Raw genomic sequence first — 12,534 nt, forward strand, 5'->3', positions numbered from 1 at the left:
TTGTTTTTTGCGTGTCGATAAACATGATTTCGGGAAACGTTTGGAAAATTATTTCTATTTTTAAGTGACAGAAAATAGAAATTATTAAGCGATCTCCAGTGAAGTTAAAGCAATAGATTAGCTAAGTGTACGGCAAAATGGAAGATGTGAAGAGAAGAGTGAAGGTGACATGGAGTGACGAGCTTAGCCATAACTCAGAGGAAGATAGAGGTGAGATCAATTATAAGTAGTAGGTAAGGTATATTATATAAAAAACCGGCCTCCGTGGCGCAGTAGTAAGCGCTGTCGTCTTATTAGTGGGACAAGGGTTTGGAATTTTATAATTTCTAAATTTCTGGTATGGTCTGGTGGAAGGCTTCGGCCGTGGCTAGTTACCACCCTACCGGCAAAGCCAGGAACCTGCTCACTTATGCACTTAACCTAGGTATAACTGATCTTATTCCATGCAGAACGGGAGCGTCTGGCGCAGCTAGAAAAAGAGCTAGCAGAGCAACCAGTCAAACCGGTCTATGAGCCCAAAGAGTTGCAGCAGCTCACTTCCTTCATCATGAGAATGACTACGCTCTACGACCTGCGAGACGAAGATTGGAATAAAAACGCCATTCAGGTTAAAGACGAAATGTCACAAGTAGCTCCTCACCAATGTACACTAATATTATAAAGAGGTATAGTCCGCACCAATTAAATAGTCGTTCATGAAGTTACCGCAAGTCGTGTCGCGATAGCGTTTTTTAGGCGCGCGACGCTAGGCAGCGGAACACACCAGCCGCACCGCCCACCGCGTTCACCATCTGCATTAGTGTGAGTGCTACATCCGTACACAGTACACGAGCGCGTGGGACAATACCTGCGCGAGCTCGCACTCGCATCGTAGGTTAGATGCGACTATTTAACTGCCGGGAACTATACCTAAAGTTTGCAAGTTTGGATGTAGGAGATAATCTCCGGAACTAATAATCCTATTCTGAAAATTCTTTCACTGATAAATAGCTACATAGATTCTTCCTGCTAGAGAGTTGTCCTTTGTCTGCCGTAGGTACATGCCGGATCGATTTAACACTAATATCTTTTAAACAGGGCATAGAAGATTGGATATTGGAACCAAAAGACCTCATCCTCTGCATATACTTCAAAGGAGATAAACTTAAAGCGGCGTCAGACATACCATTATCACCAGTCTTTGATCTCACTTACTTTCTAAGACAACCAGATTTTGTGTTCAAAGCAGAGACGTTTCAAGATGATATAGTGTTTGGAACGTTCGTAGATTCAGTTGAAGCGAACATGATACAGATTCTGGAACTGATGTATGCCCCGTACTTTTTCGCTATCAACACTTGGCCTGATAGTAAGTAATAATTATAATCTCGTTTTGTCAGTCATTACGCGTACTTATGGTTTTAACAAACACATGTAAAATCATGAAGACATTTAAAATCTTCTAAATATATAAAAGGAAAAGGTGACTGACTGACTGACTGACTGACTGAATGATCTATCAACGCACAGCTCAAACTACTGGACGGATCGGGCTGAAATTTGGCATGCAGATAGCTATTATGACGTAGGCGTCCGCTAAGGAAGGATTTTGGAAAATTCAACACCTAAGGGGGTGAAATAGGGGTTTGAAATTTGTGTAGTCCACGCGGACGAAGTCGCGAGCATAGTTAATAATAATATGACTATGTAGAGAGAAAAGAGATCACAATCACCAACTATAGTACCCGGCAGGAAATATTGCACATCGAACTTTTGAAAGAGATTTTGGCTTCGTAGAGCGCCATCTTTGTCACTCAAACCTATGTCACGGTTTTGCCGTTCTCAACGACAGAGACAAACGATGTACGAAACTGTTATCTCTTTCTAAAGTTCGATGTGCAATATTTTCTGCTGGTTATTGTACTTACTTACTTAATAATATTATATCCAACCTCCCTGGCGCAGTGGTAAGCGCTGTGGTCTTATTAGAGGGAGGTCCCGGGTTCGATTCCTGGCAGGGATTTGGAATTTTATAATTTCTAAATTTCTGGTCTGGTCTGGTGGGAGGCCTCGGCCGTGGCTAGTTACCACCCTACCGGCAAAGCCGTGCCGCCAAGCGATCTCGCGTTCCGGTACGATGCCGTGTAGAAACCAAAGGTGTATGGGTTTAATAAAAACTGCCATACTCCTTCCAGGTTAGCCCGCTCCCACCTTAGACTGCATCGTCACTTACCATCAGGTGAGATTGCAGTCAAGGACTAACTTGTATCTGAATTTAAAAAAAAAAAATCCTCTAACAACCAAGGTAATGTTCTTGTATTCCTCGGTCATTAATAGAATAGATGATTTCTATCCCGAGTCATTAAATATTTTCTAATGATTCTTTTTCGTATAACCAACCACCTGTGTATTTATTCGTGAAGGTGTGTCCATTGAACGACTAGTTCAAAAGAAAGTCGAAAGTAACAGAGCATGCGGCAGATGTGCTATACGTTGGAAGACCCAGTAAAGGTTAAAATGGAAATTCCTTTCCATGTATGTAAAGGCAAGCTTTAGGGAGTAGTGGAGACTAATTTTAGAGCAATCCGACCTAAATGCAGTTCTATGTAGATAATCTATTATATCATCTAAGAAGCTAGTTATTCTCATCTAAAAGTTAGTAATTCTTCAATTTCAGGCGTAAAAAGTGAATTCTGTTCTCAACTGCATACGTTCCTGGCAAAGCTAACGGATATGTACTACAAAATGCTGGGTCTAACTGTGCTGTATATTCCACGGGAAGGCCAGCATTTATCCTTCGAGAAGGCATCCCTTGACCGTGAGCTGGTGAAGAGGTTGGAAGGAGTGGTGGTGTATTGGACCCATCAGATCAAGTCGTGTATAGAGGACCAGTCGTCTGTAGCCTCGCAGAAGGAACTGTTGTGTCCCAGCGATGAATATGAGTTCTGGGTTTACAGACGTAAGTATTCCTTATTTTTTTAACCCTGACGCAAAAAGAGGGGTTGTATAAGTTTAACGTGACTATGTATCTGTCTGTGGCATCATAGCTTCCAAACGGATGAACCGATTTTGATTTTTAAAAAAGGCTATCTTTCAGGAGTGGCCAGTATCGGTTCAACTACAAGGTTTAACAATGTCTCATAATTAAAGAAAACATGAAAGATGCACAATTTATCTGTGTCGCTGGTCAGACGTTTTGAAAAATGCATTCCATCATTTAGTTGTGCATGACCAACAACAAATAAGTAAAGGTTTTGAATTGTTGGACTGTAACCCTTTTTTAAGTGCACGCCAATTTTTCCTGTATCTATATTATGGGCGACTCTTCTTCAAGTTTTTTCTGCAAGCTTGGTGTCCAGGAACTGAGAAAATACTTTTTAGACAGTTGATTCAGCTACTGCATCAAGTAACGTGTTTGCTCATTAGTAAACTTTTGTTTTGCAGATGAGAATTTAAACGCTCTAACGTACCAACTGAAGAACCCCGCAGTCAAGCATATCACAAAGATCCTCGTCACAACACACTCCACATTCATCCATCAATTTCTAACGTTATGTGACGAAATCATGCAAAAGATCGAAGAAGCAACTTCAAATATTGAATATCTCCAAATCATTAAGCAACCTTGCGCTGTTTTGGAGTGCGTTGTAGACCCGGACGAAATATGCAAGCACATTCCGAATATCATAAACTTATTCAGATACATTTGGATGGAGTCGCCATATTACAACTCCGAGACCCGTATAACGAACTTGTTCAAAGATCTGAGCAACCAAATCATTATCCTTTGCAAGAATTATATAAGACTAGACGATCTCTTCAGTGGGCAAACCAAAAAAGCTTTAGGGGAGTTCACTAAATGCATCGACTGCTGTAAGCAGTATCGGGAGATATATGACTTGATGTTAGAAGCACATAGTGAAAAGAATCCTGGCACTTGGAATTTGGATACAGGATCGATCTTCAATTATATTGATTCCTTCATTCAGAGGTGTTTTGACATGTTGGATGTTTGTAATTGTATGATTATATTTGGAAGGTACTTACCGGTTTAATTAATCTTTACCTTTCTAAAAAATGTTCTTACTCTTTATAAATCTTTTCTTCTTAGATCTTTTGCGTTATATCCTCTACTAGCTTATGCCCACGACTTCGTCAACGTGGACTACTCAAATTTCGAACCCCCATGTTAAACCCCTTACGGGTTGAATTTTCAAAAATCCTTTCATAGTGGATGTCTACATCATAATAACTATCTGCATGCAAATTTCAGCCCGATCCGTCCAGTAGTTCGAGCTGTGCGTTTATAGATCAGTCAGTCAGTCAGTCAGTCACCTTTTCCTTTTATATATTTAGATTTACTTATCTTCAGGTAAAATCAACTTTCTGTTCGACTCTTTAACGTGACCTTGGTTCTCCTGCTGATATGTAAGATATCTTAACTATCAAATATTTCAGAATCGATGAACTAGAAGTAATAAACAAACCCATGTTCGGCGGAGCGCGGGGCGACCAGTTCGAAGCGAAGTGTGATCAAATCGAGCACATGTTTCATGACGCCCTGGACAACGTCAAAGCCGTTACACCCAGTATACTTGACGTTCAAGCGCCTTCCTGGTACGATGATATACTGCAGTTTAGGACAGTCATCAAAGATATCGAGGTATCACTTAAAAATTTACTGCAAGTTCTTTGCCAATTTATTTTGTAATAGAATCTGCTTCTCTCCGCACTGAACTATCTGATGTGACTGCTGCATCATCTGCTGTGTGTGTATTGCGGGTGTGTATGTCTTTTATGTGTGTATGGGTGTTTTGTGCGTGTCTTGTGTGAGTGTATATGTTTATGTTCGTGTGGTGTGTCTGTGTGCGACAGTGTTTGATGGCGCTCACGTTGCTCGATTCGTTGTTGCATTGCTCCATTGCAGCGTGATTGAAGAGACAAATTAACAAATAAATACACATTTGAATTTATAACAAGTACGAATAGAGATAATATGCTGGCTTACATAACTAAAATCTGCTATAACCCTGGATTTACAAAGATTTTTGGATAATTTCAGATAATAATAGAAAACTTGGTGGAAACCGTATTTGAAGGAGTCAACCACGTGGAGGAAGCCGTGGTAGCACTGTTCTCTCTCCATAACTACTCCAAGAGGAAGAATCTTCGACGTATCTTCAAAAGGAAGACTGCTGAAGTACGACTACGTTACTGATTAGCTCTCAGAACATAAAAAAACGCTTCATCCAACTAATTTTAAATCATCATCGTCATGATCAACCCATAGCCGGCTCATTACAGAGCACGGGTCTCCTCTCAGTATGACAGACCCAGGGAGACAGACGGGTTGCGGCAAGGCTGCAATAGCTTAACCGGTTGCGAAGCTGAAGTGGCAATGGTAGTTTGAAAAACTGATAGCCTTTGGGGTCCCAAAGCAAGCAATGGCGACCTCGCACTGAAAGGCGTAGCATTGGAAGACCCCCAACTAAGTAGATGGACAGACGATATCAATACTTATAATAAAACTGTAACAGGTCAAATTCTGTACATTGAAGATATTTTGAAAATTGTTTTCGAGGGCACTCTATAATCGATACTGAACACAAAACTGTAATTTTTTTCACTTTTGTCTGTCTATCTGTCTGTCTGTCTGTCTGTCTGTCTGTCTGTCTGTCTGTATCACGGCCGCGCATCACGCTGAAACTACTGAATGGATTCCAATGAAACTTGGTACGATTTGAGGTCATACTATGAGGAAGAATATAGGATACTTTTTATCCCGAAATTCAGCATGGTTCCCGTAGGAGAGGGGATGAAAGTTAAAATGTATACTGAGTTGTAATTCATTAACGCGTAGTCCGATTTCATTCATTCTTTTTTTGTTAGAAAAGGGATATTTCAAAAATTGTTCCGTAAATATTTCTAGGTAATCGGTTTTTAACCGACTGTCAAAAAGGAGGTGGCTCTTTTTTCTACATCGATTTTTTCGAGGTTTCTGGACCGATTTGCAAATTTTTTTTTTAAATCAACAAAAAAAGTTTTCGTGGTGGTCACATAAAAAATTCTGGATTCAACTCCTTAATCCTGATGCTGCATGGTTACTGCCCGCCTGAGTTATCAAGATTCAGGAAGTGTTCATAGTGAATTCATATTGTAGGTACCAAGCAACGACTTTATTCTCAGACTTCAAGTCTCAACTCCTCAACCCTGATGTAGGGTACAGCACTCCTAAACTATAATGTTTCAGGCACTGCGGATGATGCAAAATTATTTTAGGTACCAAGCAGAGGCTACATCATTGAACTTCGGATCCTAACTCCTCAATCCTGATGCTGCAAAGTACTGAAGTCCTAAATCGTGGGGATTTTAGAATTTCTGATAGTGAATTGATATTTAAAAAAAATTTAAAAATTTGAATCGACTGTTAGGCGGAACGAAGTTCGCAGGGTCAGCTAGTCTATAATATGACTGATGTCCTGAAAATGACAGGTATGGGCGATGTTCAGCGAGGAAGTGCAAGAAGCTAAGAAGGACACTGTTTCATCTCGTGGAGTTCACCCTGCCGACCTGCCCTCATTCGCCGGCAGAGCTGCCCTTTTACGCATGCGAAGAAACCGACTGGCTTATCTAAAAAAGGTTCCAATAGTCTGTTTTTCGGGTCATTAGATTTGTTAAACGGTAAACCATGTCCATTCTAACGGCGATTATAACGAACGAACGAACTAACGAACCGTCATCCGAGTTCTATCCGTCATCCGTGAGAATACCAGCGATTATCTACGACATGTCATAAGCTACTATTCATAGCTTATGACATGTAGAAATAAAAAGGACGTATTTTCACTAACTCGGATCGGATGAGTGCGTAACTGCCGTTATAATATTTACTTTAAGTAAGTATCTACTACCTAGGTACTACCTATAGTGTGCCCAGTGGCGTGCACAGGGTAAGCAGTAGGTAGCTTTTTAATGACAGGTCATCATGAAAAATGAGCACTAAGCCATTTCAACTAGGGTAAGCAGTGCTTTTATGCCTCTATGATCTGCACGCCACTGAGTGTGCCGTTATCATACTAAGTATTTGCTAAGAACTTTGACGGTAATTATTTCGTAAACGTTTCTTTCTTCCGAGTTTCTTTCCAAAACCGTCTAAGTAACCTAAAGTTTTCTTTTACACAGGTTATGACCGATGCCTCCGTGTGGCTGATGCCGTGCAGCAACTCCGAAGACGTCATCATGCACGTCAATAGACTGGTGGGTGCCATCGACGTGGCAGTCAGAGAGCTCTGGATCTCTTGGACTGTATGTGAACATTTTCTTTACTAAGTTTGGGAAATCTGCTAGTTTTTTTTACATACATTTTTAGGGTTCCGTACCTCAAAAGGAAAAACGGAACCCTTATAGGATCATTTTGTTGTCCGTCTGTCTGTCTGTCAAGAAACCTACAGGGTACTTCCCGTTGACCTAGAATCATGAAATTTGGCAGGTAGGTGGGTCTTATAGCTGGCTTTAGGGGAAAAATCTGAAAACCGTGAATTTAGGGTTAGATCACACAAAAAAAATTGAATTGTGGTCATGAACTAATAATTAGTATTTTCAATAATATTCGAAGTAAGATAACTATATCAAGTGGGGTATCATATGAAAGGGCTTTACCTGTGCATTCTAAAACAGATTTTTATTTATTTTTATGCATCATAGTTTTTGAATTATCGTGCAAAATGTTGAAAAATACGACTGTAGTACGGAACCCTCAGTGTGCGAGCCTGACTCGCACTTGGCTGGTTTTTAGTGAATTCAACTTTATGACATTACTTAGAATCTGCAAAAGCTGCAAAAACATTAGATTTATATCTGCCAGTGGATTGATGATATCGGCTGAAATATTGAAATAAGAAAAAGTAGGTTAGGCGGCAGGAGACAACGCTCTACAAAGCCGAAATGTCATTCTAAAGGCCGATGTAGGTATGTCCCGCAGTGGACTCCATCGGTTGATGATGACCACGATGACGAAACTTAATTCGGTTCTTTTTGTTTTGACCTTATTGGGCTCTTCAGATCTGGTCGCGTTTGTAATCCTCGTATAGCTTTAGTTTTAAGTTTAGGTACATAATAATTATCACCATTTAGGTAAGTAGGTACATCATCTTACAAATCCAATAATTATTGATAGTCAAAAATTGTACAATAGTTGGTTGAATAAATTATTTGACTTTGATTTTGACACTGCGCGATTGCGGGAGATTGACAGCTAGGTTATAGGTACAATGTCACGAACGCAATCACCTCTGATTGGTTGACGCTCGCTCACTATTGGCTACAATGCATTGTTGCAACAAGAATCGCACAAATTCAGCCAATCTGAACAAATGAGATTGTAATGATTGATGCAGGTTTTAGACAATCGCCCTACAGTAAATAAATCATTTCAGCACAACATAGACGAGAAATGTTCCGCTGGGCTCAACAAGACCCTGATGAGGAAGAGTGCGGAGAATCCTGGACTGATGGAATGTAACATTGACGTGTAAGAACTTATGAATTACTAGCTTATGCCCGCGACTTCGTCCGCGTCGACAACACCAAACACCATCAAACACCCTTAGAGCGATTTCGCATTCATCCGATCCGAGTCCGTGAAAATACGGAAATTAAAAAACTCAGACCAAACTCGGATATTGCTTGCGCACTAATCCGTTGCTCGATTGCGGTAGAATGACAGCTACAATGTCACAATCGCAATCACCTCTGATTGGTTGGCGTATTGTCCCCAACACTGGGTCGAACATTTGTTTGGATGTTTGTTTGGTTCATGGTGGCTTTGGGAGATACTTTATACTACTTATGACGTCAGATTTTTTACACCTTTGATACCTGTTATCTCCCAAAGCCACCATGATTCATACAAACATCCAAACAAACGTTCCTTCCAGTGCTGAGGAAAATACGCCTTTATAATATAAGTACTAGGTGATGCCCGCGACTTCGTACGACCGCGTGGATTTACGTTTTTTAAAATCCCGCGGGAACTCTTTGATTTTCCGGGATAAAAAGTAGCCTATATTATGTTAATCCAGGGTAGTTATAATCTATCTCCATTCCAAATTTCAGCCAAATCCGTCCTGTAGTTTTTGCGTGATTGAGTAACAAACGTACAAACATCCAAACATCCACACTTTCACATTTATAATATTATTATTAGGATTAGGATTATTTTACTTTTATTATACTTGCGGTTGTACATAAAGAACTCTGGGTAACGAAAAGGGAAAAGAAAATTGATTTCATGGTAGGTAGGTATCTAATCTAGCTTATAATCGATAATTGTATCCTTTGTTCCAGAAATATCTTAGAGCTCTGCAGAGAAGCTAGCCATTGGGAAAACTTGGGCTTGGACATACCTTTACACGCATTTCAGGTTCCTTATTTCGTTCCAAAACATTCTGATAATACCTACTTAGTTGGTAGGTCTTTTAGCAAAATATAATATATATTATATTATAATATAATATATATTACATTATTATGTATATTATATTTTTTATGATTTTCTTGCAAGGCATTCAGAATGTCATGGAGGTAGGTAGGTCTTAACAAGTAAAGGAATTTAAATCCGAAAACCGTGAATTTGTGGTTACATCACAAAAATATTAAAATGAACAAATAATTAGTATTTTCAATATTTAAAGTAAGATAACTAAGTATACCAAGTGGGGTCATATTATTATGAAAGGGCTTTACATGTAATTACATTCTAAAACAGATTTTTTTTTCCATTTATTTTTATGCATAGGCTAGTTTTCGATTTATCGTGTAAAGTGTAGAAAAAATACTCGAGTACGGAACGGTTTGTTTTATTTAAATTTATATTATGGTGGCAGGTATATATGAAGAGCAAGACAATACTGTACGTGTATGAGAGCGTGTTGACAGTGGTAAAGGGATATAACAAGATACTGGACTCGCTCTCAGAACAGGAGAGGCTGTTGTTTAAGCCGCTCATAACGGTAAATTATTTTATACTAGACTGTTAGTTAGTGCTTGTCAAAATGTTCCATTTACAAAGTTATCCCAAACTGTGGGGTACTTTGTTATAGACAAAAGTCAGATTTACAAAAATATCCTACTGCTATATTTTATCGTTTTTATTTAATTGCAAATTATTTAAGCATCTGTAGGAACAAGTAGTAACTGATTCCAGGAATCCCACAGAATAGGTATAGCATGTTTAAGGCAAAATCCAAAAACCCTCGCGATTGTTCCAATGTTACCCGTTTCTACTGAAACTATTTTAGCTCTATTGGTTTTTAAGTTGTAGCTCTTTGTCCAGTGTTACCCTAAAAAAGATAATTCTACCATTTTATATATTTTTTAGGCATGCGAAAAGAAAGTTCAACCGGGAATTTCAAAATTGACATGGACATCAACTATGTCTGATGCATATATTGCAGATTGCGTTTTGCAAATTGGTGAAGTAAGTAATAACATGTTATTAATCATATTATTATTGAAATCGCTTTTATAATGAAACGTTTTTTTAGCTGCAAGATTTTGTAACAACATATAAAAATTGTAATTTAAACTTGGTAAAGATAATGGAAAAAATTTGCGATACCCCACTCATTGAATTTGATATTTATAATGTTTTTGATATAAGAGAATTTCGACACACCATTAGAAGAATGGAAGAAGAAGCAGCCGCCAAAATACTAGATATGTATAAGGAAATTATAACTTACGTTATAATTGTATATGAAGGTTTTGAAGCACATATTACACAGGTATGAACTTAACTAACCTAACCTAACCCGATCGACTTTAGCTAGTTATATTGGTTTTATAATATTATTGACCGAGCGAAACGAGGTCTCTGAGTAAATTTACACTAATTGTCTGTCCGTCCGTCTGTCTGTAAGAGTCTTACAACTTTTGAATTACTGACCTAGGCGCTTTTCTTTTAGATGGCAGAATACTGGATTAAATATGTTAAAAGATATGATCAAATGTTAGAAGATGCATTACGCCTGACAATTAAAGCTACTATGCAAAATATATACAAATGTGTGCATGGTGACGGTAAGTTTTATATTATTAGCATTAGAGTGGAGCTCATAGAGGTTTAATAGCACTGCTTACCCTAGTTGAAGCAACTTTATACTTGTTTTTCAATATGACCTGCTAGTAAATAAGTTATTTCCTAAATGCCTACATTGTCTTCATAACTTGTGCATGCCACTGATCATTATGACTGATGTTTATATTTAAATTTTAGGTACAATGGCACCCTCACCTCTAATCAAAATGAATCTTTATTTATCTGATAAAAATTATATATTTTACGGTCCTTCACGTCATGAGTTAGAAGATACATTTAATACGATATTAGATGAGATTATTCATCTTTTAAGTACTATTCCAAGATTATTTGAAAAATTTGGTTTGCCTGCTGGTGGTCTTAAGAAGTTTAAAGATGTTGTTACAAATGACACAAACAGCAATAAATTGCAATCTTTGATCGATACAGGTATGTCTGGAGAACTTTAAGCAATTTAAATAAGACAATGTTACTCATTAAGATGTATTTCTCTAAACAAAGAATACCTTACCTATGCATCTTTTTCTTTTAAATTAAATTAACGACTATTTTTTATTATATTTCAGAAATTGAATATAATATCGCTCTTGTAAATGAACACATACAGATGTGGGATCCATATTCTCACATCTGGAAAGTTAATAAAGATGATTTTATGATAAAATATCGAGAGGATGGCCATACAGCTGCAGATTTTGATGCATTAATTATCAATTATAGTAACCTTGCTAACGCTGTTCAGATACAAGAAACTGTAAATCAGGTAAAATTAAAAAAAAACTATTTTATATATTGCATTGTAATTTGTACATTTAATTCTTTTATTGCTTTTCTCACTAAAATTAAATTTTAGATCCATTTTATAACTCTTAATTCAAGTGAATTGAAGAAATCAATCATTGATCATTGTTTAATGTGGCAAATGAATTTAGGTGTATTATTAAAAAAAATAACAGAAGCCGATATCGACGCAGTTTATGCCTATATAGAAAAAAGCAGTATAGAAGCAATGACTGTAAGCAACAGTGTATTATTTGTTTGATAAAATAAAATGTTACCAATTATATTATTATTAATCAATTTATTATTTCAGATGCCGGCTGATTTGAAAGAATTAGCAACTTCAATAGCAACTTATGAACGTTTAGTCTCAGAAATACCAATCACAGAAAAAACATTCCCTCCTATAACAGATAAAATGATGACCCTGGGTAATTAACATTTTGTCTGAACAAAACTGAATTGTCTGAATGCTCTGAAAACTAATATCATTATTATTATTACTTGTATTTTAGCAAAATTTGAAGTGGAACTTAGTCCGGATATGCAAACACGCCATGAAAATATTCCTGTGCAGTGGACAGAGTATTTAGCTCTTCTTGAAGAAGCGAAAAAGCTGTTAGAGATGAATAAAGATAAATTTAAAACAGATCTCTTAGAACAAGCTGAGGTATATA

At 37.7% G+C, this 12,534-nt stretch overlaps 1 protein-coding gene across 1 annotated transcript in view; it reads left to right on the forward strand.

Moving 5' to 3' along the window:
• kl-2 (dynein heavy chain 2, axonemal kl-2) overlaps positions 1-12,534 on the forward strand; it is a 75,796-nt gene continuing 63,262 nt past the window's right edge. The window contains exons 1-20 of the mRNA XM_069500113.1: positions 1-210; positions 450-607; positions 1,078-1,348; positions 2,657-2,938; positions 3,424-4,018; positions 4,438-4,642; positions 5,042-5,179; positions 6,472-6,618; positions 7,162-7,284; positions 8,415-8,509; positions 9,325-9,400; positions 9,864-9,989; positions 10,358-10,456; positions 10,524-10,763; positions 10,944-11,058; positions 11,255-11,506; positions 11,644-11,840; positions 11,931-12,092; positions 12,171-12,288; positions 12,373-12,527. Coding sequence (XP_069356214.1) covers positions 138-210; positions 450-607; positions 1,078-1,348; positions 2,657-2,938; positions 3,424-4,018; positions 4,438-4,642; positions 5,042-5,179; positions 6,472-6,618; positions 7,162-7,284; positions 8,415-8,509; positions 9,325-9,400; positions 9,864-9,989; positions 10,358-10,456; positions 10,524-10,763; positions 10,944-11,058; positions 11,255-11,506; positions 11,644-11,840; positions 11,931-12,092; positions 12,171-12,288; positions 12,373-12,527 — 3,627 coding nt within the window. The 5' untranslated portion in view covers positions 1-137. The remainder of the gene's footprint in view (positions 211-449; positions 608-1,077; positions 1,349-2,656; positions 2,939-3,423; positions 4,019-4,437; positions 4,643-5,041; positions 5,180-6,471; positions 6,619-7,161; positions 7,285-8,414; positions 8,510-9,324; positions 9,401-9,863; positions 9,990-10,357; positions 10,457-10,523; positions 10,764-10,943; positions 11,059-11,254; positions 11,507-11,643; positions 11,841-11,930; positions 12,093-12,170; positions 12,289-12,372; positions 12,528-12,534) is intronic.

This window comes from Maniola hyperantus, chromosome 8 (assembly GCF_902806685.2).
Source record: "Maniola hyperantus chromosome 8, iAphHyp1.2, whole genome shotgun sequence".
Classification (NCBI taxonomy): Eukaryota; Metazoa; Arthropoda; class Insecta; order Lepidoptera; family Nymphalidae; genus Maniola; species Maniola hyperantus.